Below are 27,863 nucleotides of genomic sequence, written 5' to 3'. Positions count from 1 at the left end.
TCGTTTGTCTATGGTGTCTTGGCATTATTTTACTGTCTATATAAAATAAAAGATTTTCACCATTCATATCTCCACGGTCTATATGGAGGTATGTTGGCTACCTGGTCGGGGGTTAAGGGAACGGTTTGGCAAGAGTCTTGCCATTGTTCAGTGTATAGATCCTGCAAAGGACCTGGGTCAAATTTAGTAGGACCTCCTTCAATACCCAACGGTATTAGATGGCGGGGGCCCCAACTCTTTGACCCCCTCATAAGTTAAACTACTATTAAAACTTTAACCCGGCTACTTAGGACTGTATCCCTGCTGACTCAGACTACTTAGCCGAGGGTAACATCACCTTCAAAAGAGGGGCCTACCACATTATGCATTAATAACTTAATTAATTATCTTTCATTAATCCGACCCTTTAGGATTGTATCCTTGCTGACTCAAACTACTGGGTTGAGGGTAACGTCGCCTTCAAAAGAGGGGCCTACTATAATAACTAAGATAATCTCTTAAACAAGTGCAAAAGTGCGAAAATAATCAAAGGTTACACTACACACGAGTCGGATCCAAGTGATTCATCTTGTCTATCTGTTTTTACTTGTATTTTATTTTCAGCATTTTAGTTAGTTTTGTTTTTCTAGTTTAAAAACCTTTTTCTAACATTGTGATTTGATTAGACGTTGAGGATAAACCGGTACTAAAAGTTCTTGTGTCCTTGGACGACCTCGGTATCTTACCAACACTATACTACGTCCACGATGGGTGCACTTGCCCATATGTGTGTTTAGTGTTAGTGAATATCGTGTTTATAAATTTAAAACTTGGCTAAAAGGTGTAAAAAGGGCTTAAAATATACACCTAAATTATATACACACTTCACACGCATCAATAGCGATAAACGACCTTGTGACATTGGAAGTAATAGTGGAAAATAGAATTCTATCGGAAGCTAAAATTGAAGATTGGAAAAATAAGAAACAGGTAGTTCGAGAGTTGCGACACAGGGAGTCATCGAATCTGAAGCAAAGGGCAAGGGCTGGGTGGATAGAGGCAGGGGATGAGAATTCAGCTTATTTTCATGCCACAGTAAATAGTCACAGAGCAAGGAGTAGAATCAGCGAATTATGGGTGGATGGGGTATGGGTGTTGGAACCAAAATCGGTTAAAGAGCAGTTTTGGTCACCTTCTGAGAAAAAAATTTAAGGAGCTACGGGTCCTCAAGCCTAGGATGTCATCACATGGTTTCAAAAAACTAAATGAACAACATGCTTTAGGGCTAATCGAGCAATTCAAGGCATATGAGATTAGAGACGCGGTGTGGGAATGTGGCAACGAAAAGGCACAGGGACCGGATGGAATGACTTTTGCGGTGATAAAGAAATTCTGGAATGAACTAAGGGTTTACGTGGAAGATGTCATCCGACAATTTCACACACATGGTTCCATCCAACAATTGGTAAGTTCTTCTTTCATTTCATTACTACCCAAGTCACCAGACCCAGTAGCTATATCGGATTTTGGGCCTACAACTTTGATTGGGGTCGTGAACAAAATTTTCTCAAAAATATTAGCTAATTGGTTGAAAAAAGTTATTTCATATGTTGTGTCGGAGGAACAACCAACTTTTGTGTCGGGTAGGAATATTGTGGATGGGCCACTTATTTTAAACGAGGTCGTGAATTGGGTAAAAAAAGGAAAAAAATCAATATTTTTGTTTAAAGCGGATATAGAAAAGGCGTACGATACCTTAAATTGGAAATTTTAAATAACAATCTTAACTCATATGGGTTTTCCACCATAATGGAAAAATTGGATCATGGGAATCTTATTTTCAGGGAGGGCATCAGTTTTGGTAAACGGGTCTCCTTCGGGGGAATTTCAATACAAGAGGGGGTTAAGACAAGGTGATCCGTTGTCACTTTTTTTATTTGTTATAGCGATGGAGGCTCTCCATGTCTTAATGATGAGAGCTAGGGAGGGTGAAATGTTTTCACAGGTGAATATGCCTAATGATGGTCCATATATTTCTCATATGTTTTTTGCGGATGATGCGATGTTCTTGGGCAAGTGGGAGGAGGAAACATAAAAAATCTTGGGAGGATTTTAAGGGTGTTTTTTGTTGTATCCAGTTTGAAAATAAATTAAAAAAAGAGAGTCACCTATACAGGGTTGGAAAAAATGTGGTTGAGGTTGAAAATATGGCTAAAATTTTGAAATGTAAGGTCAGTAGTTTTCCGTTTGGGTATTTGGGTTTAAAGGTAGGAGCTAACATGAATGGAATAGTGAATTGGAAAGAGGTTATTGACACATTCAACAAAAGATTATCCGCCTAGAAAGCGAAGCTTCTATCGTTCGCTGGGAGGCTTACATTGTTAAAGCAATGCTTGGTAGTTTACCGAATTACTATCTTTCACTATACAAAGCCCTGGTGGCGATAATTAAAACTTTAGAGGGTACACGAAGGAAATTTTTATGTGTGTGTGTGGGGGGGGGGGGTGCAGTTCAAACAGAAAATTAAGGTGGGTAAAATGAGAAAAGGTTGTAATCTCAAAAAATTAGGAGGGTTAGGGGTAGGGACATTTAGGAATTGAATATTGCTATGTTAGTAAAATGGTGGTCGAGGTTGAAATCGGAACCTGATCAATTATGGGTAAAAGTAATAAAAGCACTATATTTTAATTTTAGTAATGTATCTTCGTTTCCATTGAAAAAGTAAACGTGTGGTTTGAAAGGAAATTATGGGTATCGATAAAGAATGTTTAAAGTATGGTATAAATATTTATGCAAATCTGAAAAGTAGGGTGGGGTCGGGGGATAAAACTTTGTTTTGGTGCGATAACTGGATTGGGGGGGGGGGTAATCCACGATCGATTTCCATTGTTATATCAAGCAGTTGCAGAAAAAAGAAGTCTGGTAAAGGAGTGCTATAGAAGATGAGCCAAAGGATCATTTGGGATTGGAAGTGGGCTAGGATACCTGGTGAAGAGGCGGAGAAGAACGAAACGAAGCAGTTACATTCATTGCTGTTACAACAAGATCTAGGATCAGTAAGCGATAAGTGGAGTTGGAAAGAAGAACCAAGTCCGGGCTTCACAATAAAAAAGGTAAGGTGGGTCTAACGGAACGTACGGATTTAAACATGGCAGGTAGTACTTTTTTATGGAATAGGATAACAACACAAATGGCAAGTTTATTCGTGTGGAAAGTCGTTGCCTGTCGAATTCCAACAGCAGACGCATTAGAAGCTAGGGGGATTCAGGTTCAAAATAATACGTGTGTACTATGCGAACAGGACGTCGAGTCAGCGGATCACATTTTGTTGAACTGTAGAGTGGCGGAGGAAGTTTGGCATCGGTTGTCTTTATGGATGAATATTCCACCGGGTCTGAATCAGTCCACAGTTGATGAAATGTTGCAGAGTGTAAATGGATTAAATGTATCGAAGAACAGGAAGCGAATTATTCACGCTATCTACATTATAACTATGTGGAGCATTTGGAAAGCGAGAAACAGAAAAATATTTGAAGGCATAATCGTTAATAGGTACAAGTTGGTGGAAGACATCAAGGAGATGACATTCGACTGCGTGGTCAATAGATCCAAGTTCAAAGATATCTCGTGGGGGAATTGGTGTAATTTTAATTTACAATTGTAATGAAAAAGGTGTAATGTTTTGTTTCTTTGTGGTGAAAGTTGTAACGCCCTGCGTTCTCAAACTTTTATCTTTTGGCAAGTCTAGTCCTTATTCTATTTGAGACTTAACTATGTTAGACTATGTGAAACATTTGCGAAACTTTGTGATACTTTGAAACTTGACTCTTGATGCTTGATACTTATTAGACGCTATGAATCTTGATTCTTGGTGAGACTTGATACTTATCTAATGAGAAATTTGAAACTTGATACTCAATACTTGATACTTGATACTAGATGCCTGATACTTGACCCTTGATACTTATTGAACGAGATTCTTGATACCTATGAAATGAGAAACTTGATTGAACAGGAAACTTTGATACTTTGTTAAACAAGAAACTTGAAACTTGACACTTACTAGCTAGCTTATACGTAGGCTTGAAACACGAAAACTTTTGTGTTAGTTATACAATCTTATCATGTGACGATATCACACAATAATACGCAACACAACGCTTAATCTAGCTCGCGAAACGAACCAAGGTCAGAAAACTAGCAAACGGGTCTCGGCTGTCCGAATGGACATCTGATCGGATGACCGTCCGATCGGATGGCCATTAGACCGAATAGCCGTCCGACCCAGAGCACAACTACACCGCCTTACTTGTCTCTGTCACCTATAAATACCCGCTCTCACATCACTATTCACTGATGTGACAGCCTCGTCCGACCCAGAAGCTTCCAACTCGTTCTAAGGCACTTTTCCTTCGATTTCACGCGATTCTTGTAAGTTTTCCCCACGAATCTTGTACAACTTTCATCATTACACACTTTCTCATTAGATTCTTCACCAAAATCATACGTTTCCACCATAAAATCGTCTGATTTGGGCCTTTGAAGGTGACATCATCACCGTGTGCTTATGTCACCGGTTAAATGATGTCATCTTACCGGAAATGGTGCAGATTTTAAGGATTTTTACACATTTGCAACACGAATCTTCGCAAAACCTTAACATTTTCTCAAAAGAATTCATACTTTACAGCTCTTCTTTAAACTTTCTTAACTTTCTACTCAACTTGGTGGAATCTGGACCCAAAGCAGGCCTAGGACTTGTTCCTTAGTCTGGAGTCAGCTCGATAACGAATTTCCACCGGAAAGATGACCGATCTACGGGTCAGATATGAAACTCCGTCAAGAACAGTTACCCTGATCGAACGGGGTGATTCCCATCCGATCAGACAAACTGAACCTTGGTGGGTTTTTCGTTGTCTTGATACGTTATCATGTCATCTTTGTTAAACTCGAACTTAGAAATTTTACAAGAGGTTCAAAGGAACAAGATCACAACAGCCGAATGATCGTCTGATCGGATGACCGTCCGATTGAACGATCATCCGACCAAGCGACCGGCTCCCTGTAGCCTTCAACACTTAAACTATTTGAATCAGGACTTTAAACTATCAAACTTTCACTCGAATAGTCATCCGATCGAACGATCATCCGACCGGATAACCATCCGATCGAATGACTTGAATTTATACTACAACAAAAACTTCAAAAGTTTGGAAACATTTCGCAAAACACACTACTGATCGAACGGCCGTTCGATCGAATGGTCATCCGGTCCGATCGAATGGTCATCCGACCGGATGACCATCCGTCCGGATGACCATTCGATCAGGAAACCTGCCAGACACTTTTACCCGATGTTCGCACAATTCGACATTCTGTTCAACACTCATACTGTTAATCTATAATCAGGCTAACCCCAGCGCTCCCTTCGATCCAATTAGTCGGTGTTGGTACTTACCACCCACTGTGAGTATACTCGATCCCTTTTCGTTTTAAACACTTTTGGGATGCAACATGTATTCTATAAACATGACACTTGTCACTGGAAATTTATTTGGAAACTTGCTCTATCCGTAGTAAACATGGAAACATGATACTTGTGAAACTTGAGACTTATATGCTATGTGACGTTTAATCCTTGTATGTGACATGTCTTAACAATTATGGTACTATGCATATGCTATAGGTTGTAACGTCCCGCCTGCTAATCTATTGGGTATTGTTAAGATCAAACCTCCCGTTAGACTTTGGGAAAGGTAATGAATGTTTATAGCTCCCGCTAGACTCTTGGGATTGCTATGTTAATTGCGTTGGAAATGCCTGTTACATAGGGACTACGTTAGCTTAGCATGGTGAAACTGTTATATGTTTTCATGGCGGATACGAGTTTTGGAACGTTTTAAATTATTATGCTATTACGTACTCAAACTTTTTGGAACGTTTTAAATTATTATGCTATTACATACTCAAACTTGTATACTCGCCAACATTTTGTTGATAATATTTTAATACATGTTGCAGGTTGATAAGTTTGGACGCTGAAGAAACAAGCTAGGATGATGCTTAGAAACTCACCTAGTTAAATCAAGAATTTTGAACAATATTTGGATGTTTTATAATTGATACTTTGTGGTTGATTCGTGGATGTTGTTAGACAATTTTGCATGAAATTAGTTAATTATTATTGAAACAATTTAGTGTTGTGTAATCTCTTGAGCAATTTGAACGCTTAGTGCCGCGTCCCGATGTTTCCGCCATTGGTTAGGGTGTGACAAAAGTAACTTGTATTTTGTATTCGAGTCGGTAGCTTTTTGCTATGGGCCTTTGATTTTTGTGTGATATTTAAGTTTGCATTACCTTTTAAAAAAAATAAAATATTTAATGTTAAAGCTAAAGCTAGTAATCTTCAACTCAGTCACATGAAATCTATAAATGCTTGGACTTTGAGAAGCAAAAATCTCAAAAAACTTTACTTGGTAGGACTTCATCCGCACACACATAGACATGCATCAATGACAATATATAAGAAGTTTGGCCTAGAAAAGCCAACGTGGGACATCATCCGCACACACATAGACATGCATGGGCATTTACCTTTTTTTTTGAACGGCAACGACTTTATATATCAATATAAAGGCCCCATCAAGAAACTGGGAGATGTACAAGACTGGAACAATTACATAATACTACTAACATCAAAATCGACCAATTTCTCTCATCTGACGCCTTTACATTTAGATCTACAAGTTAGCCAAATAAAAGCATCATCTTTAATTGTCTCTACCAGATTGAGGTTGGGCCTTGACAAGTTTCTGAACTCTTTATCATTCTTGCTAGTCCAAATCCTCCAGATGGCTGCCATAATGACCAGATTCACAACTTTCTTCCATCTTTTAGACCCCGGGTGCTCAGCCATATATTTTAGCACATCCTTCAGCGAGTTGATGTGTTGTGATCCAAAACAAATAAAACACCATTAATCACCGTATTCAACTTGTTCACCATAAACCCACCAAAACTATAAATGAATTAGCATATTTAACACATAATATATTTCATATCATATCACCTATCAAAACAATCGCAAGAGATTATAGATAGTAGGCTGCCGCTAAAATGGGCCATTTTCTTTGCTAGATTAAGTCATCTTCCTTTGCTAATGAGAGCGACACCATTTTATTGGTCATTTTTTCCAACCTAATGCTAAAATAGGCCATCCCCCAATGCTAAAACAAGGCGTCACTCTTACTCGGTTACCTTTTCCAACGCTTAAAAAATATTTTTGACATCCACTTCATATGTTTTTGCAAACATTTCAAAAAGTTGGGCTTAAAAAAATTTTAATAGTTTTTTTTAAATCGCTTAAAAAGTGTTTAGTTTTTTGGGTTTTTAGTTTTTTTTGTTACGTTTTATTATAATGTTTATAATTGTTCGTATTAATGTTTTATCGTTAAGACTTTTTTTTAAGTTACAACTTTATTTGTTGGTTTTCTTTTACATCTGCTGTATTATGTGTCGGTATCATCAAATTCCTTTAGAGTTCTATGAAAACTCGTGATCATCTAATAAACTCATAAACAATGTAACTTTGAATCATCTACTACACTCATAAACAATGCAACTCAAAACAAAACTAGTGAATATGTTGTATCTAAAGTTACTTTATGCATAACATAATCATAATCATAATCATAATAATAAAGTTGCAAATTTAAAACTCACAAAAGAGGGAACATAAAGACAAAATAAATATACCACATTCTATTCCATACCAGAAACCCTCAAAAAAACAAAAAGAAAAAAAAGGTTGCCTGCTTGAGAGGCTGATACATCTAAATCCCAACTGTATCCATCTCTTTATCAACCCTCAAAAAAATCCCCAATTCACACCTAATTCAATCCGATTAAGGCTTCAAATCACGGTACGTTCGCCAATTTCATTTATATTCTACACTAATTTGTAACCTATATTCATCATTTTCATGTTTCCGTTTGTGTTTACGCCAATAGAGATTGATTGATTGGATGAGTAACTTTGAATCTGAATTATTTGTTTGTCACAGTTGAAACGATTTCGGTTTTGATATGAACTGTTCTTGCTCAATTGCTGAGTTGTTGTATCCTGTAACTGTTGCTATATATAATTGATGATTATAGTCATATGTTTGATTAACATTTGGTGGATTAATTATGTAAAGGTGAAGTTATGGAGATTGAAATGTATGTTTGTTTAGTATTCGAGGGTTGTTTAGATGTGCAGTTGTTGTAATAAGAAGTTGTTTTAGGGTTTGGGATATGTTACTATGAAAATAATCAAGGGGATATTTCACCTAATTGTAACCTAGTTTCCTTAGTGTTCCACTCAACAGGTTTTTTTTTTTTTTTTTTATAACTATAAAAGCCACACAAGTTTCAATGTTATTGCATTGTAGTGAAATTTTTATAATTTTTTTTATTTTTATTTTTAAGTTAAGTGACCTATTTGGAACACATATGAAACTTGGTTGCTATTTACTGATTTTTTTCTTTCAAGTTTAACATGAAGTAGGATGTAACCGTGAATTATCAAAATCGTCAAATAATAACTAAGTTTCATAATTTTTTCATTTGGGTCATTCCATTAAAACAGTTATGAAACATGACTGGTTTTATAGTTAGAAAAAAGTTTGAGTGACTTTAAAGCAACAATATTGAGACTTGGTTATTATTTCACGATTTTATCCCAATAATCAATGGATTTGAAGTTTAGATTAATTTTTTTTTTTGCCAATGATTTTGATTTTTTGTGAAGATGACGATGATGCCGAATGTGGAATCTTCAAGAATTAACATTGATGATTTCGGAAGCTCAAGATTATTGCACGATATTGAAGAAATAAGCAAAGCTCTATATTTGCATGACGCCCCGCCAAAGACTAAAACGCCAGACACGTATACGAAAGACGATTTATCAGTAAATGAAAAAAAATCTTCCATTTGGAAATGGAAACCGTTGAAAGCTCTAACTCATATTAGAAATCATCGGTTAAGTTGTTCTTTCTTTCTGCACATTCATTCTATTGAAGGATTACCGTTAAATTTCAACGACCTTAACTTATGCGTTTATTGGAAAAGAAAACACGACGTTTTAAAAAGCCAATCTATACGTGTTAAAGAGGGCGTTGCCGAGTTTGATGAGATGTTAATCCACCGTTGTTCGGTATACGTTAATAAACATGATGTTCATGATGACGTGGCAAAGTATACACCGAAGCTCTCGTTACTCTATGCATCGATAGTCGGAGCTCCTAGTTTAGATATCGGGAAGCAGTGGATTGATCTCACTAGATTGCTTCCCCTCACTTTAACGGAATTAGAGGATGAAAAAAACCGTTACGGAAAATGGATAACGAGTTTTAAGCTTACGGGCAAGGCAAAAGGTGCGACAATAAACGTTAGTTTCGGTTTTTCTTTAATGGCGGATAATTTAGTAAAGCTGCGTAATCTTAGAAGCATTCCAAGTAACTCGAGGCGTGGGACCCACTTTTCGAATCTATCTTTTGATATGAAAGTGCGTACAGGGGTTTTACCGTATGAAGAGCCGTCAGTTGATGTTCTTTATGAGTTACTTGATGCAAAAACAAGTTATTCAAAAGAGTTAAAGTCGATACCTAGTGAGAGTTATGATGATGAGTTCACGGTAATTGATAAAGGTATTGAATTTTCTAACTCGGTTGAAGATTCTTGTATCGAGACCATTAATGTGGCTGACCTTTTCGATGATACGGAAACCGAAGCTGTTTTTGATGATATTAGTTGTAAAGAGAATGATACTTTCTACCCTGAAGAATCCGATGAAGAAGTCGAATTATTTTTGCAAAATCTCTCTGCATCCGAAAAGCTCGAATTGGATTTAAATTTTCGCGAAAACCAGTTTCATGAAAATGACTATTGTGGAGGGGGTAAAATGGTAAAATCACGTAGCTTAGATGACTTAACAAACACCGTTGTTCATGATTTCATGAACTTGGTCGGTTTTGATGACGAGCCTGAGCCTGAGCCCGAGTCTCCAAGAGAGCGGCTTTTGAAACAATTTGAGAAGGAAACTTTAGCTTCGGGAAATTTTGTTTTTGATCTCGATGTTAACGAAGATCAAAATGACTGTTCTAACATTTTTGATTCATCGTTTTTATTTCAAACGGCTGAAACGGAACACGATTATCAGGCGGGTCCCTCTTTAATTAGTAGAAGGAAAGCTAAAATGCTTGAGAATTTAGAAACCGAAACGTTAATGGAAAAATGGGGTTTAAACGAGCGGGCGTTTCAAAACTCTCCAAGAACCGATTCAGGTGCGTTTGGAAGCCCGGTTTATCTTTCACCCGAAAAGACACATGAACTACCTTCTCTTGGAGACGGGCTGGGCCCGTTTTTGAAGGCCGAAAGTGGTGGATTTTTACGGTCTATGAATCCGTTGCTGTTTAAAAAAGCGAAAAACGGTGAACGGTTGGTTGTGCAAGTGTCGAGTACCGTTGTGCTACCTCCTGTAATGGGGTCTAATGGTATGGATATTTTGGTAAATTGGGCGACTTTGGGACCCGGAAAGATGCTTTCTCAGGTGACCCGTTTGATGCCGTTGGAGGTAATAACGGGAATGACGTTGCAACAAGCGGTTTGGAAAGGTGAATCGCCAATGGCGGTGATTGAAAGGTTAGTAAATTTACTTGAACTCCCCTTCAACATCATGAAACTAGAAAAAAGTTTATTTTATTAGTGAGTAAAGCACGCGGATAGTCCCTGTGTTTTACTAAAATTTTGGATTTGGTTCCTAGCTTTCCAAAATTACACAGATGGTCCCTGTGGGTTGCACTTTGTAATGCATTAAGTCCTCATCTTTTTTTCAAAAGTACATGGATGGTCCCTGTGGTTTGCACTTAGTAACGCATTTAGTCCCTAACTTGGACATGCTAAAACCTTTAGATACGTTGGCTAGGGACTAAATGCGTTAGAAAGTGCAAACCACAGGGTCCATCCGTGTACTTTACTCTTCATTAGCTGATATAACATTGGTCTTATCCTCCATAATATTTTGTGACAGGGGGGACGCGCTACTTCATGAATTAGAGACCATAGAAACACGAACAAACATTTATTGTGAGATTGATTCAGAATGTGTTTCTTTAAGCGATATTATCCCTTCGACAATCGAAAAGATTCAGTATCTTTTAATTGAAGGATTAAGAATTCAATCAGGGGTATCAACCGAAGAACCTCCCGCAACCATAAACTCAACCTCTACAACCAGCACCGACATCGAAGAACTAATCGAAACGTCAATATCATTAGACGACTGGATAAAGTTCGATTCTGCAAAATCTTTTCAAAATAATTGTGGGTATTTTGGTAACTTCACGTTAGCACTGCAAGTGTTGCTTAGGGATCCATTACGAGACTATGAGCCCGTTGGTATCCCAATGCTCGCGCTACTTCAACTGGAGAAAAGCGAGGGTGTTGACCGGATGTTCAAAGTCAACGAAGTTTATGTGACGGGTTTGAAAGCTAACTTGCAGAAGAAGCAACAATCGGGTTCGCGTTGGTTGTATTCTAGTGGGATGACGGGTAAGACCAAAAGGCATCCGTTGACCAAGTCAACTGCATTAGTGAAATCGTCTGTACAGTCGTCGATAAACAGAATGAAACATCAAGAGACATTGTGGAGTATATCGTCGTACATACATGGTGAAGTAGATAAATGGAAAGAATTATCGGGACTTGACTTATATGTAAGAAACCCTGATATTACATTTAAATGAACGATATGAAGTTCATGTGAATTTTTTTAGCATAAAGAATTTACATGTATATTGGGATTTTGACCACATATAGAGAGGTATGTCTGTTGAAAATACGAATTTATGAAATGTAATTGTTCAAAGGCTGAATTTTTTAAATCTTTATATGATTTAATAATCCCTTTTTTTTTTTTGTGGTTTTACATACCTGATTAATCTTCTTGCAGATGTGGTAAGATTAATCTTGTTCATGCTGGTTAAATAATACAGGTGTAGTAAGATTAAATTTCTTATGCTTATTTCTCTCTAATTTTTAATTCAACCACCCATTTATTTTCATTTTAGATGGTAAAGTTATTAATAACAAAACCTTTTATACTCGTTAAGTCAAGACCGGGCTTTTGCTTTTACCTTCTTTTGTGATACTCTTATGATTTGGTGAATGATTTGTGACGATAGAGTTCTGGTTGTATTTTATACAACTAGATATCGTGTTCTCAAGCATGGTCTCATGTTTTGGCTGTTTGACGTTAATTAGTTCAGGTCCATGGTATCCTTAACATTGTTCGATAATTTCATTATGGTGCTGTTTGTTTTTTAAGAGGTAAAATGTCTGCAGTCTAGTCTCAGGACCACATCTGTAGAAGAAGTGGTGGACCAAATATCTACAGTCTGCAAGAAGAAGATTGTTTGTTTTTAACGTATCTTTTAAAATAAATTGGTGGTGGTGTACGGACTGTGGTGGTGGATGTGGACAGTGGGTGGCGGTGGTAGACGGTGGTCATGGGTGGTGGATGGTGGTGGTGTGATGGATGGTGGTGGTGGTGGTGATGGACGGCGGTGGGTCGATTGATTGAGTAGTCCATGGCCAGTGAAGGTGCTTTCGGGTCTATACCCATAGCCCTCTCGATGATGGTGGTGGACGGTGATGGTGTTTAACCTTCTGCAGACCTTAGAAGATCTTAGAAGTGTCTGGGCCAAGTCTGCACCAAGAAGAGCTCGCACAGACGGCTTTTAATGAAACGCCTTCGGAAAACAAACAGGCTGTAGATGACAACGTGTGCGCGTGGTCTGCGCGGCACAAACAGAAGAGTCTGAGCAGATCGTTTTTAGAAAAACAAACACCACCTATATCGATGACCGACCTCGATTCCTGTTGTTGGTTGTATTCACATGGACGGCAACGTTATAAATAATAGATATTGCTACAGAGTCATGCACAATAATTGATACAAACCAGATATTTAGACACAATCTAAATATGTTCAAACACAATAACAGTGTGTGAGGTTCAACAGGAAACACTAAAAAAGTGAGGAACCAGGAACAATATATTTAATATGTTAAATATATTTTGAAACTTCAATTTAAAATGCTAATTTTTTTAGAACTTTTGCATATAAAGATGTGTAGAAACTATTTCAATAAAAAAATTATTTTTTTTAAACTTCTTTTACTGTTTTTTTAAAACTTTTTTTTAATATTTTTAGTTTTGGAATTTTTTTCTTATTAAAAAGGGTTCTGCATGAAATTATATACAAAAGCTTTGAATTAAAAAAATGATTTTAACATGTTAAATTGAATTTTTAACTGATTCCTCACTTAGACCACCCGTAGTGGGGCGTTTTTTTTTTAAAAAAAATTGAAAAAAAACGCCCGAAAACGCCCATATACCCATTACACCCGGCGTTATTTAAAAAAAAAAATTCAAAACTTTGCATCCGGCGTTTTCATAACAACGCCTAAAGCTTTGCATGTGGGCCAATCAATGGTCTGACATCCCCTGTTGCATGTGACATTACTTTTGACCAGCCAATCAAGATTAGTTTCCTTTTTTTTAATAATTGGAAGGGGCATTATTAGGCATTATTCCCACTACACCACTTTTGTAATAATGCCCCATGCTGACTGAGATGCCATGTGTCGGATAATGCCCCATGGTGGGGGCATTATTTTTGTTCACCACTACACATGGTCTTAGTATTACCCATTAAACCATCCCCTCACAAAAATAAACTTATACAAACCAAATATTTAGACATGCTATAAATATGTTCAACTCAGGCTATAGGGTGTGGTCATGACCCTAATGGTTATCATGACCCTCCACATCAGCGCCATGTCACTCACTTCTAATCCATCATCCAAAATCACTACCCTAAGGGTGTGGTCATGACCCAAACCACTATTTTCTTATTTTAATTTATTTTTGTGAAAAGGAAAAGGAAACATTAAAAAAGGAAAGGAGGCTCATGGTTCCCATGGTTTAATCCATGCCAACCATGGTGGATGATGCAAGGGGATGGTATAGCAATCCAATAATGATCCTGTTGATGCAACAAACACGAGACCAAGGATGGTAGCTGAGCTGGTTAGGCAAAAGGGCTGAAGGGTTCAGTTTTGCCTAACGCAGGTCGCGGGGTCCCTCCACGTTTGCAAAACGTGGAAGGAGGTTCACTAGTATGTAATTGTTATTTGCTTTGAAGTTCCTTCTCCGAGGCAAGCTCGAATCCAGAAAAGAAAGCAAATAGAATGAGTGTGTGGTGAATGTGATGAAGAGTAACTTGGAAGTGATCAAGTACTCTTTGAATGACCAGAGATTAAGGAATCTCTGTGTTTCGGAATGTCCCAGGAGTGAAAATGAGTTGTCTTCTTATAGGGGAAGACATCTCCTGAAATGGCATATACAAGACTAGCGAAACCTGTTTGCAATGGAGGGTTTCCCCTTTTGGGGTTGAAGGCTTTGGACCCCTGGTTAATAGAGTGTACTTGTGCAGACCTGCTCTGAGTTTGCGGGCGTGAGTTGGTGAGGTGAGTTCTCAGATGTGACTGATTACTGTTCCTCGCTTTTCTCACTTTACAGCTTTTCATCCGATGAACCTTTCAACCTTTTAAGCTCTTGCATATTAGTCATTTTATTTAACCTTGGGCTACCTCCGTCGTCAGCCCCCCAAGTCAGAGGTTTTTGGGGTAGTATGCTCAAAGACTTCTGACTTTTATGCATATGTTTTAAAGGTATCAAGGGTTCGTTGCTTGGAGGCTTGAAAGGCTTGAGGCAGTTACTTTTTGAATTTTGAATTTTAAACGATTGACAGTTGATTTGATTGACGTGTGTCAGGCGGCGGTTTTGTAGAAGTCATTTATTTACCTTTATTACCCCTGTTTTAAAATCATATTCATTTTGTACTTTGCAAAACTCTTTCATTTTACTCACAATCCTTCCAAGTTTCTTCCTTCAGGTTAGTTTTCTTCTCCATTTTCGTTTTTACTTTCTTCAAAAATGGGTGCTCTTAAAGATTTAGCAAAGTCATTCTCTCGAATGACACAAGAGGAAGTAGACTTGTTTTGTTTGGAGTATGGTATTGATAAAAAATTTAACCCAACTGCCCCTGCTTGCGATGTTCCTGTTGACAAACCAAACCCTGGTTCGATTGCCTTGTACGTCATTTTCAGTGGTCTAATCTTCGTTACCCTTTTTCGTTTTTCGTTTTGAACTTGCTTGAGTATTATCGCGTTTCTTTTGGGCAAGTTCATCCGAAGGGGATGGCTAGGGTTTTGCACTTTGAAATGTTGTGTCGTGCTCTTGGGTATGATCCCTCTTTGTTGCTCTTTCGGAGGTTTTTTCGTTTAGCCAAAAATGGTGACTGGTTCACCTTTGAGACATCCAAGGTTGATACTTGTCTTATTTCATCCATGGTTACAACACTTGGGTCCTGGAAGGATCGCTTTTTCTGGGTTTCTGAATCTATCGTTCCTTTCAAAATGGTGTGGAGGCATCCAGATGCTGTTCTTAATGATCCGGAGCCTTCTGAATCAGAGTTGAACGATGCTTTTCTTTCAGCCATTCGGGGGTGCCCTTCGAGGGTTCGTCCCTTTCCCGAACATTTGTTAGTGCTTTTAGGGGTTAGTAATATTTGGGGAAAAGCCGATCGGGATCCGGTGTTAATGAGAAATGGCATTGGTATGCATTTTCCCCCTTATGCCTTTTCTTATTTTACTTTGCTTATGACTTATTTTCTTTTGTTTGTTTTTACCAGTTATGTCTACTTTGGACTTTATCAAGAGTGACGACACGTCCGATGTTGTGTTTGAGGATGCCCCGTCTGTTACGGGTGAGAATGTTGTGGTTAGGACTTTCGAGCAAAGGTTTGAGGGCACGGGTTATGCTAGTGTTGCCAACGTTAAGGGTTTTACCAAGTCTAATGCTCCCAAGTCTTCAACTCACCGATCTTCTCGTCGTTTGTTGAAAGCTGGTCCTCAATCCACTTCTACTGAGCCAGTGGATTTGACTGATGATATTGAAGTTTCGGAGGATCAAGTTGAAGCGGGTGTTGAGAAGGACAAGGAGTTGGTTGTTCATGGTAAGAAGGTTCAGGGCAAGAAGGTTGTCCCTGTTCAGGGATCTTCGAGTAGGGACGTTGAAGGGTTGAACCCTGAAGGTATTTATGTGCCTGCTTGGCTAGTGAAGAATGATGACACCTTCAAAGATGCTGCTGTTTGTGAGGATGCTCTTAGTCATCTTGCTCCTCCTTCTGTGCACCAAACCATTGCTGAGATGGATGATGACTTCATGTTGTCTCGCATGGTTTTAACCACCTGTAACCTTGCTGCTATGCTTCCTCAAGGGATTACTCGCTTTCGCCAAAGGATGCAGGAATATGAGAACTTCTCCAAGAAGAAGGATAAGATGAAATCCTCCCTAGCATCAATGAAGAAGGAAATAGCTGGGTTTGCAGAGAAGGAAGCAGCGTGGAAGAAGGAGGTTAATGATTTGAAAAAGATGCATGATATTGAGATGGGTGATCTGAGGAAGAGCTTTGAGGCTAACTTGCTGAAGCTAAAGGCTGACCGAGAGGCCTTGGCTGTTCAGCAACAAGCTTTTCGTGAAGAAAAAGAAGGGTTGAAAGCTTCAGTTGGCCAAGTTACAGCGGACAATCAGTGGTTGATTGAGCATGGTTTCCAGCAGGTTGTCACTTACCTTTTACATTCCAAGGAGTTTAACTCTGCCCTTGGTGATGTTTACACTAAGCTTTTGAACCTGGGGAAACATCAAGGCCTTACCGCTGGTTACAAGCTTCATGAGTCTGGACAACCCTTGGAGAAATCACCTATGTTTCGCCCCGAGGCTTCTGATATCTTCAAAGCTTCTGTTGAGCAGATGGAGAGGCTAACCTACCCTTACATTCATGAAGTATCTTCTTGCTTTGGTAAGCCTTTATCTGTTTTACAGGGATTGAAGCCTGAGGGGTTGAATGAGAAAGTGTGTGCTGAGGTTTTGGGTTCCCTGTCAAGGAAGAGGTCTTACTCTGGGGATAGTGATGATACCCTCTCAAGTTTGCCTGATGCTCCAAAAGATGCTGGTTTGGAGACTTCTGCGGTTGGTGGTGATGAGGGTGCTAAGGCGAAGAAGACTAAGAAAGCCAAGAAGTCTAAGGTTGAAGGTTCCAAGCCTTCTGCTACCTGATGTTTATTCGTAGCTTTCTTAGCAAACATTTTATGTCTGTAATGTTTTAAACAATATTAGGTTTTTAGGAACCCTTAAGGTTCCTGTGGTTGGTTAGGCCTGTATGGCCGTTTGAACACTAGTTTTATTTGCAAGTTACTAGGAATTGCTTTGACTTCCTTCTGAAGGTCTTTTATGGCCTTCCTAACTATGGTATGATGGTTGCTATGTTGTTGGTGTTATGTTTGTTTACTTATTTTGCTTGGTTTGTCTTGTGGGGTTTCAACCCTTCAAGCCTTTTTGTGCAGTTGTTAATGGGTTGAAACCTTTAACCTTTCGAGCTTATTTTCTGTTGGCTTGAAACCTTAGTAGCTTCTGGTTTGGTTGGCATGTTTAATTGATAAGTTTGTTTATTCTTGTCAGTTATTTTTATTTTCTTGCCTTGTCTTTGTTTACTTTGTCTTTATGTTTTTTACACTTTAAAGGGTTCCGTGCTGCAGACACTTTACCTTAGTGTTTATTAACATCAAGACGTAGTATCTACCCTTTTTCCTTATTTCTTTGTAGTTTTAGTTGATTTCGTAAGTCTATTTGTTGATTATGTTTCTAAGACTTAAGGAACGATTGGCGTAGGCTGTTCAAACCTGTCTATGAGACGTTATTGTTTTTTCTTAATAAATCTCATGGAGTTGTATTGATCTAGGAACTCACCCCTTATATAGGTCCATTCAACCCTTGAACCTATTGAGCGATATGGCCTGGGAGCTCATCCCCTTACATGGCCCTTGCCATGGAGTTTTTTGCTAGGTTCTCAACCTGATATTAGGATAGAAAGACAAGTTTGATAAAATGACTTCATTCATTCAAGCAGTATCTGCTTTTACAAAAGGTTTTTGTTTTGATACAAACCAAACTTTCTAAACATAGAACTTTCTCAGGGTTTTTCCGTTCCAGTGCCTTGGAAGCCTTTTGCCCTCTAGATCTCCCAGCTTATAGGACCCGCCCTTGTGTGCTTCGAGGATGGTGTATGGACCTTCCCATTTTGGGCCTAGCTTCCCTTGATTTTATTTTTTGCTAGCTTCGTTGTTTCTGAGGACTAGATCCCCTGGCCTGAATCGTTCGTTCTTGACCTTCTTGTTGTAGTAGGCTTCCATCTTTTGCTTGTATTTGGCTTCTTGTATTGCTGCTTGATCTCGGGCCTCCTCTAGGAGTTGTAAGTTCAACATGGTCTCTTGCTGGTTTACTTCGGGATCCATGTTGACAATTCGTTGGGTTACAACTCCTATTTCAGCGGGGATTACGGCCTCGGATCCAAATACCAAGCTGTAAGGTGTTTTCTTGTGGCTTGCTTTTTCTGTTGTTCTAATTGCCCATAAAACGCTAGGCAATTCTTCGAGCCAATTACTTTCATACCTCCCCAATCTTGTTTTGATGCCTTCCACTATGCTTCTGTTGGTCCTTTCAACCTGGCCGTTTGACTGCGGGTAAGCCACTGAGCTGAAGATTTGGTTGATCCTGTATTCCTTGCACCAAAGGCTGAAGGGTTTCTCGGCAAATTGTTTCCCATTATCGGTGACAATTACCCCTGGCAACCCATAGCGGCAGATGATATTTTCCCAAACAAAGTCTATGACTTGCTTTCCTGTGATCTTGGCAAGGGGTTTAACCTCTGGCCACTTGCTGAAGTAGTCAATTGCTACCAATAGGAATTTTACTCCCCCTTTGCTTGGAGGGAATGGCCCGACAATGTCCATTCCCCATTTATGGAATGGCCATGCCGAGGTTATGGGAACCAGGTCATGTTTGGGACTTTTTGGTATTGGGGAATGGATTTGACAGGCATCACATTTCTTCAGCTGCTCAACGGTGTCACGATGCATTGATAGCCAGAAGTATCCAAGGTTTATGAGCTTTGCAACCACCGACCTAGCTCCAAAATGAGCTCCACATATTCCTTCATGCACTTCCTTAACCAAATACTTGCTTTGTTCAGGGCCCACACATCTTAGCAAAGGTGCAAGGTAACCTTTTTTATAGAGGGTTTCTCCTTGCAACACATATTGTCTTGCTTTGATCTTTACCCTTTCGGCTTCTGTTTGATCATTAGGCAGTTCATTGTCTTGAAGGAATTTTTTTGATAGGAGTCATCCAATTTGGATCTTCCTCGGTGACTACATCTTGCACTTCCAATTCATCAATCGACCGGGCCTTTAACACTTCAACCAACACCTTTTTCGTGAGGTGGGCGAACGTGAGGGATGCCAATTTGCTCAAGGCATCGGCCTTTTTGTTTTGGGACCTTGGAATCTGTTTGATGTTGCATGTCTGGAAGGTATTCATTAACTCCTTGGATTTTTTTTTGTACCTTCTCATGTTAGGCTCCTTGGCGACATAGCTGTCATTAACTTGGCTTGATACTAGTAGTGAATCAGTGAACACTTCAAGCTTTTTGACTTTCATTTCTTTGGCCAGTCGTAGACCAGCGATCAATGCTTCATATTCAGCCTCGTTATTGGTGGTCTGAAAATTAAAATGGAGAGCATACGTGAATTCTAGCCCCTCAGGGTTGATTAGGACTAAACCAGCTCCTGACCCTTCAACGCTTGAAGCCCCATCAGTGAATAACTTCCAGGCTTCAGGGTTGGAGGGTTCAGCGGTTGTGGTGTTTACTTCTTCAATTGTTTGGTTTGGGACTTCAACTAGGAAGTCAGCCAGGACCTGAGCTTTAATGGCTTTTCGTGGGACGTAGGTGATGTTATGTTCACCTAGTTCCACTGCCCATTTTGCTAGCCTTCCTGAGTTCTCAGGTTTTTCAAGCACATTCTTGACAGGTTGGTCAGTGACCACTTGTATAGGATGTGCTTGGAAGTATCTTCTAAGCCTTCTGGCTGTTTGAACCAGGGCTAGAGCGAGTTTTTCGAGGGGAGGATATTTGGTTTCAGCTAGTTTTAGAGTTTTGCTGAAAAAATAAACGGGTACCTGAGCCTTGTCTCTTTCAATAGTGAGAACTGACGGCTTCGTCGGCAACTGAAAGGTACACCGATATGAGCTCCCCAGTTTCTGGTGCTGCAATATCAGGTAGGGAAGCTAAGTGCTGCTTCATTTGATTGAAAGCTTCTTCAGCTTCATCGGTCCATCTGAAATCTTTTTTATCTGAGCAGTTCTTGAGCGTTTTGTAGAATGGTAGAGACCTTTCGGCCAGTTTTGAGGTAAAACGCTTCAAGGCTGCGAGCTTCCCGTTTAAGCTTTCAACCTCCTTCTTGGTTCTCGGTGGTTTAGCTTCAAGGACAGCTTTTACCTTGTTAGGGTTGGCTTTGATACTTTGCTTTCCAACGATGTGCCCCAGGAATTTTCCTTCATCGAATCCAAACGAGCATTTTTCCGGGTTGAGCTTCATGTTGATCTTTCTAAGGTTTTTGAAAGTTTCTTGGATATCATTAAGCATTTGGTATTCCGTTTTGCTCTTAATCACCAAGTCATCGACATATGCCTCCATGTTTCTACCGATTTGGTCTTCAAAGGCTTTATCAACGAGTCGCTGATAGGTGGCACCTGCATTTTTGAGGCCAAAAGGCATCTTTTGGTAACAAAAAATGCCCTTGTCTGTGTGGAAAGCTGTCTTTTCTTCATCCTCCTTCTTAATGAGGATTTGGTGATAACCTTTGTATGCATCAAGGAAACATTTAAACGGATATCCCGTGAGGGAATCAACCTTGAGATCAATTTCCGGGAGCGGGTAGCAATCTTTGGGACAAGCCTTGTTAAGATCTTTAAAATCTATACACATTCTCCAAGAGTTGTCGGGTTTTCTGACCATAACAGGATTGGCGATCCATGATTGGTACTTGACCTCTCGGAGAATGCCAGCTGATACAAGCTTTTCAACCTCTTGGCAAGCTGCCAAGCTTCTCTCGGGTGCCAAGCTTCTTTTCTTTTGAACCACCGGCTTGACATCCGGTGGTATTCTTAACTCGTGTTCAGCAATGCTTCGGGGGATCCCAGTCATATCTTCAGGAGACCAGGCAAACACATCACTGTGATGCTTCAGCAGCTTTTCAAGGTATGAAAGAGTCTCTTGGGAAAGGTTGGGGTTGACCCTTATTCGTTGCTCAGGGTATTTAGGGTTTATGACTAACCCTTGCTTGTCTTTCTCACCATTTGAGCTTTCATCTTCGATCAGGTAAGCTTCCTGAGAGGGTTGAAGGGTTGCTATCCCTCTTTCAGTAGGAAATTTGACTGTGCCATGGCCGACAGACACTGCCATGTAAAATGCACATTGTCCAGGCCTCCCTATGATTACGTCATAGTTGGAAGGGATGTTGATAACCACAAAGGTCAGTGATCGGGTTCTTTCTTTTGATCCCTCCTTAAAACAAACATCAAGGGTTATCTGCCCCAAAGGCTTCAAGGTTATATCTGCGATACCTTTTATGGAGGTTCCAGAGGGTTGAAGCCTTGAACGTTCCTCCTCGCTTAATCGGTTGAAGAATTTCTCAAACATGATTTCAGTGGCTGCTCCCGTGTCTATGTATGCTTTACATGTTTGTAATGTGCCCATGGTGGCTTCAACCACAAGGGGACCAGGAAGTGGGTCCTTCCTTGTTGGGGGGAAGCAGACACACTGAAGCTCCCAATCTTCCAACCGCCGCTTCTTGTAAGGAACCTTTTCATCAGAATACACCATGTTTACTTCCTTCCCTTTGCCTTCAGCCATCTTGTCTCGAACCCCTTTTACCAAATGAGCGAGCTCTCCTGACTTAACGGCCTCTTCAATTCTCTTTTTTAGTTGGAAGCAATCATTGGTGTGATGTCCCTTTTCTTCATGGAACTCACAGAACTGCGTTGAGTTCTCATTTTTTCGACTCTTGGGGAGAGGCCTGGGAGGTCTAAAGTTTTGCTTGACTTCTTCCGTTGCCAGGATTTCTTGAGGGGTCTTGGTGAGGGGAGTGAAACTCATGCCTTTATCTCTGCCTGAAGGGTTTCGCCCTTCAACCCTTCGAGGGTCTGAACCCTTTGGGCGTCTGTCGTAAGAGTTAAAGTTTCCTCTCTTTCTGGCTGGGCTATTGCTTCGCCAGCCAGACCCCCTTTTCCTTTGTTCTTTGATATCCACAACTTCTTCTCCCCGAATGTGAGCTTCGGCCCTTTCAAGGGCTTCCTCCAAGGTTTTGGGTAGGGATTTGTTGAAATCTCGTGTGAGATATTTGGAGGTTATGGCGTTCATGAAACCGGCCACTCTCATTTTCTCGTCAGCCCCTACATAGGTTAGCCCTTCTTTCTTGTACCGTTCAATGAATGCCCGAAGGCTTTCATCGTCGCGTTGCTTTATCTGGAAGATTACTGTTGCGTCCTTAACGTATCGCCTTTGTTGGGAGAAGTTTGCCAGAAAACCTCTGCTGAGATCGTCAAAGCTTCGAATGCTTTGAGCAGGTAGGTCGTTGAACCAGATTCTGGTGGATCCAACAAGAGTCTGCATGAACATTAGGCAACATTCAGCATTTGACCATTTTTCTATTCGAGCAGCACCAGTGAAGATCTGGAGATGATCTTCGGGATCTTCGGTCCCATCATACGTTCTGATGTGGGCTGGCATCTTGATTTTTGACTGAAAATCATAATCAGCTATCTGCCTTGAAAAGCAGGAAAGGTTACTTGGCTTGTAAGGTTTAGCCAAGTCTTCTTCAGGTCTTGTACCTACATTGTTGCTATTGCCATGGTTCCCCTGGGTGGCTAGCACTTGATTGATGAAGTGTTGCCATGGGAAGTTGGCCATCATTTGTGACATCATGTTAGGTATGAGATTGAAACCCTGAAGGCTTCCTGGACCAACTGAGCAGTTTACCCCGAGAGGGGTGCTAGTAACAGCACTTCGTGCTAAAGGGAGCACGGACAGAGCTTGCTCCCACGTGGTAGTTAGAGAAGCGGGACAGCTGGTCACTGGGGACTGTAGGAGTTGATCAAGTGTTAACTCGTGTCCCAGAGGAGTGCCACTAGCAATTGGTTGGGAAGAGAGAATAGGGTGAACAGTTGGATTTGTCATAGTGGATAGATAAGGATGAGGGTTTGAAGGGTTGCTGGGACCAGCCTCACCTCTTGTAACAAAGGGTGGTAGGGGTGGCCCAGGAGACAACGTTGGCTCAGGTTCGTCGTAATCTAGACGAATCCTTACTTCCTTTTCCCTTTCTCTATTCACATGCTGGTTAAGAAGTGACCTTAACTCGAGAAAGTTATTAGCGACCCCCTCAGGGGTAAGTTCAACACGTGCCGGGGTGTCCGACACACCAACGTTGGGAGACGGAGCCCCAGATCTGGATGGGGTTGGTGTGTTGAAGGTAAGGAACTCGGGTGTACTCCCCGGAGTTGAAAACGGTGTTGTTATAGTCGTGTGAGCTAGGCCACTACCCGGGGTGGAGGTGTTAGGGATCTGGTTCACCTCTCCCGGGGATCCACTTTCTGACATGGTGGTTTTGAGTGAAAGGAGCTACACTACTAGGTCTTTTTTGAGAAGAAACAGCGGCGTAGCCCCACAGTGGGCGCCAACTTGTTGATGCAACAAACACGAGACCAAGGATGGTAGCTGAGCTGGTTAGGCAAAAGGGCTGAAGGGTTCAGTTTTGCCTAACGCAGGTCGCGGGGTCCCTCCACGTTTGCAAAACGTGGAAGGAGGTTCACTAGTATGTAATTGTTATTTGCTTTGAAGTTCCTTCTCCGAGGCAAGCTCGAATCCAGAAAAGAAAGCAAATAGAATGAGTGTGTGGTGAATGTGATGAAGAGTAACTTGGAAGTGATCAAGTACTCTTTGAATGACCAGAGATTAAGGAATCTCTGTGTTTCGGAATGTCCCAGGAGTGAAAATGAGTTGTCTTCTTATAGGGGAAGACATCTCCTGAAATGGCATATACAAGACTAGCGAAACCTGTTTGCAATGGAGGGTTTCCCCTTTTGGGGTTGAAGGCTTTGGACCCCTGGTTAATAGAGTGTACTTGTGCAGACCTGCTCTGAGTTTGCGGGCGTGAGTTGGTGAGGTGAGTTCTCAGATGTGACTGATTACTGTTCCTCGCTTTTCTCACTTTACAGCTTTTCATCCGATGAACCTTTCAACCTTTTAAGCTCTTGCATATTAGTCATTTTATTTAACCTTGGGCTACCCCCGTCGTCAGATCCTATGTGGCATTAATGACCCAAATCATGTTTCCCACACCCTTTAACCTCAGAAATTAATATCGCTTTTAGGTGAAACAATATACTTTACAATAATTTACCCAAATTAGCTGGCAAGATTTAGAATAGATAATAGGGCGAATATCATAAAAAGAACACTATACTTTATATATTTTTCTCACAAAAGTCACTAACAATTTTTGCACATAAAAAACTATACTTTATGTTTTTCTCACAAAAGGTGTTATTCTCGGCCTACTTGTGAGGTCTTAGTTGGAAAATGCCTACTTGCAAGGTCGTTGGCAAGATTTAGTGACAAATGTATGTTTGATACATAAGTATGGAAATGGTTGAAAAGATAGTTGATAAGGTGTTATTCAGAAGCTACTTGTAACTTGCAAGTAGGATCTGAATAAAGTTTGCAAGATTTAGACTGAAGGGTATGGGGCCGGCTGAGGCCCGGCTAGGACCGGCGCCGGTCCCCCACACCGCCCCCCATAGGGTCGGCTCGGCACAAGCGACTCCCCACAGCCGGACTTGCCGTTCCTCTCTCCTCTCTCTTAACACACACACATGTATACATACATACATATATATACATAAAGGGGCTCATTCCCCACCCCCTAGGTCCATCCCCTCCAAGCCGAGCCTACGTGACGCCTACGTGAGGGCCCATCCTCTTGGGGATGAGGCTCTCCATACCCTTTAGTCTTAGCGATGAGTGTATGTTTGGTATACAAGTTGCAAGGTCTTATCGGTGTCCCATCTACTCTTTATGTCTTACAAGTTGTATGTGTTTGAAGTTTGAATACATAACTTTCTCGGTGTCCCCTCAGGGGTAAGTTGTATCGGTGTCCCCCCCCCCCTGCTTGCAAGACGTGGAGAGAGGTTCACTAGTTTGTTTTTGTTGTTTGCTCGAGATCCTCCACTGAGATGTGTTCAGTTTCGGATGTAAGAACAAAGAGAATGTGTGTGTTGAATGTGAAAGAAAGTGACTTGCATGAAGCAAGTACTCGAGAACAATGACCAGAGATTCTCCAAGAATCAGAGCTGATCCGAATGTCCTTCACACTAAATGAAGTGTCTAATTTATAGGGAAAGACATCGCTCAAAGAGGAAGTTGTTTGACTAGTGAAAATGCTTGCAGTGGGGGTTTTGCCCTTTTGGGGGGTTGAAGCCTTTGACCTGCGGATAAAAGGCTGTGCTCTGTGGACTCACGCTACTTTTGCGGCTGGGGAGTTTGGTGAAGCAATCAGAGATGTGACTCTCTACTGCTCACGTACTGCTTTATCTCAACTTCCGGATTTTCAACCTTCTAACCTTTTAACCTTTTAGGCTTTAATGTGTTTAAGTCATTCTATTTAGTCTTGGGCTACCCCCGTCATCAGCCCCCCAAGTCAGAGGTTTTGGGGAGTGAGCTCAAAGACTTCTGACTTTTACACATTTGCTTTTATTGCTTAAAGGCTTGAAGGTTTGGAGTCAGTTGAGAATTTTGAATTTTAAAAACTGACAACTGATTTGATGTATGGCAGCTTATAGGTCGGCGGTTTTTTGCAGGGAGTGGTTTAATGACTATTGTTCAATTATAACTTTTATTTGGGCATTATCTCCTTTTATTATTGAAGACAAACAACAATTTTTCATTTTCTCTTCAAGTTTTCTCTGCATTCCCTTTCCACCCTTCAGGTTAGTTCTAGTTTCTTCTGTTTCCTTGTTTTCTTCTTATTTTCTGCAAAATGGGTGCTCGTAAGGATTTGGCAAAATCCTTTTCTCGATTAACCCAAGAAGAGGTAGAACTGTTTTGCATGGAACATGGTATTGGGAACAAGTTTAAACCGACTGCTCCTGCTTGTGACGTTCCGATTGATAAATGTTCGGCCGGTTCGATTGCTCTTTATTGTCGTCATTTTGAGTTTTCAAACCTCCGTCATCCATTTTCCCTATTTGTTTTAAATCTGTTGTAGTATTACCAAGTCTCCTTTGGTCAAATTTATCTGAAGGGCATGGCTAGGGTTTTACATTTCGAAGTTTTGTGCCGTGCCCTTGGTTATGATCCCTCACTGTTGCTTTTTCGTCGGTTTTTCCGTTTGGCCAAAAACGGTGATTGGTTCACCTTTGAACCATCCAAGGTTGATGCTTGTCTCATTTCTTCCATGGTTACCACTCTTGGTACTTGGAAAGATCGTTTTTTCTGGGTCTTTGATTCTATTGTCCCATTCAAGATGGTGTGGAGGCACCCGGATGCTGTTCTCAATGAACCGGAACCCTCTGAATCCGATTTAAATGACGCTTTTCTTAAAGCCATCCGGGAGTGCCCTTCAAGGGTTCGTCCCTTTCCTGAACATTTGCTAGTTCTGTTAGGGGTTAGTAAATTGTGGGAAAAGGCCAATCGGGATCCGGTTCTAATGAGGAATGGCACGGGTATGCATTTTTCTTTTTTACTTCCTTTGTGTTTTCTTAATTTATGTCTTATGTGCTTTTTGTTTTGTGGTTATCTGCAGTCATGTCTGCACTTGATTTCATAAAAAGTGACGATACTTCTGATGTTGCGTTTGAGGATGTCCCAGTTGTCCCTGATGAAAATGTTGTAGTTAAAGGTGCTGAGCAAAGGTTTGAGGGTACTGGGTATGTCAGTGTCTCCGATGTTAAGGGTTTTTCTAAGTCTGTTGCTCCCAAGGCTTCAACCCGTCGATCTACTCGTCGTTTACTCAAGGGTGCTCCCCAATCCACTTCTACTGAACCAGTGGAGTTGAGTGATGATATTGAGGCTTCTGAAGATCAAGGTGTTGAAGTGGGTGCTGAGAAGGAAAAGAAGTTGGTTGTTCATGGGAAGAAGAAGACTCCGGCCAAGAAGGTTATGGCTACTCCTGTTCAAGGTTCTTCGAGCAGGGACGTTGAAGGGTTAGATCCAGATGAGGTTTATGTGCCTGGTTGGTCGGTGAAGGTTGATGATAGTTTCAAGGATGCTGCTGTTTGTGAAGATGTGTTAAGTCACATTGCTCCTCCTTCGGTTCATAACACCATTGCTGAGATGGATGATGACATGATGTTGTCCCGCATGATTTTGAGTACTTGCAACCTTGCTGCCATGCTTCCTCAATGAGTTGCTCGTTTTCGTAAGAGGATGCATGAGTATGAAGAATTTTCTAAGAAGAAAGAGAAAATGAAATCTTCAATGGCTGCAATGAAGAAAGAGATAGGTGGGTTTGCTGAGAAAGAAGAGGCCTGGGTCAAAAAGGTTGGTGAGTTGACCAGAAGGCATGAAATTGAGTTGGGTGATCTTAAGAAAAGCTTTGAGGCCGATCGGTTGAAGCTAAAGGCTGATAGGGAGGCTTTGTCTGTTCAGCAGAAAGCCTTTGATGAAGAGAAGGAAGGCTTAAAAGCTTTGGTTGCTCGAGCTACCAGTGATAACCAATGGTTAATTAAGCAAGGTTTCCAGCAAGTTGTTACTTACCTTCTTCACTCCAATGAGTTCAATTCCGCTCTTGGTGAAGTTTACACTAAATTGCTCAACT

The 27,863-nt window shown here is 40.6% G+C and overlaps 2 protein-coding genes across 2 annotated transcripts; both read left to right on the top strand.

Moving 5' to 3' along the window:
• Positions 1-3,169: 3,169 nt before the first annotated feature.
• Positions 3,170-3,643, top strand: LOC110931740. The gene has a single exon (XM_022175123.1). It carries the CDS (start codon positions 3,170-3,172, stop codon positions 3,641-3,643), a length of 474 nt encoding a protein of 157 aa, XP_022030815.1.
• A 4,080-nt stretch (positions 3,644-7,723) lies between these two features.
• On the top strand, positions 7,724-11,925 carry LOC110929320 (protein PLASTID MOVEMENT IMPAIRED 1-RELATED 2). Its single transcript, XM_022172463.2, has 3 exons — positions 7,724-7,901; positions 8,771-10,665; positions 11,054-11,925. The coding sequence occupies exons 2-3, from the start codon at positions 8,771-8,773 to the stop codon at positions 11,766-11,768; spliced, it is 2,610 nt and encodes an 869-aa protein (XP_022028155.1). The 5' UTR covers positions 7,724-7,901; the 3' UTR covers positions 11,769-11,925.
• The last annotated feature ends 15,938 nt before the right edge of the window (positions 11,926-27,863 follow it).

This window comes from Helianthus annuus, chromosome 3 (genome assembly GCF_002127325.2).
Source record: "Helianthus annuus cultivar XRQ/B chromosome 3, HanXRQr2.0-SUNRISE, whole genome shotgun sequence".
NCBI classification, from domain to species: domain Eukaryota; kingdom Viridiplantae; phylum Streptophyta; class Magnoliopsida; order Asterales; family Asteraceae; genus Helianthus; species Helianthus annuus.
Note: the sequence above shows the minus strand (reverse complement) of the source record. Positions and strands in the feature narration are given on the sequence as shown.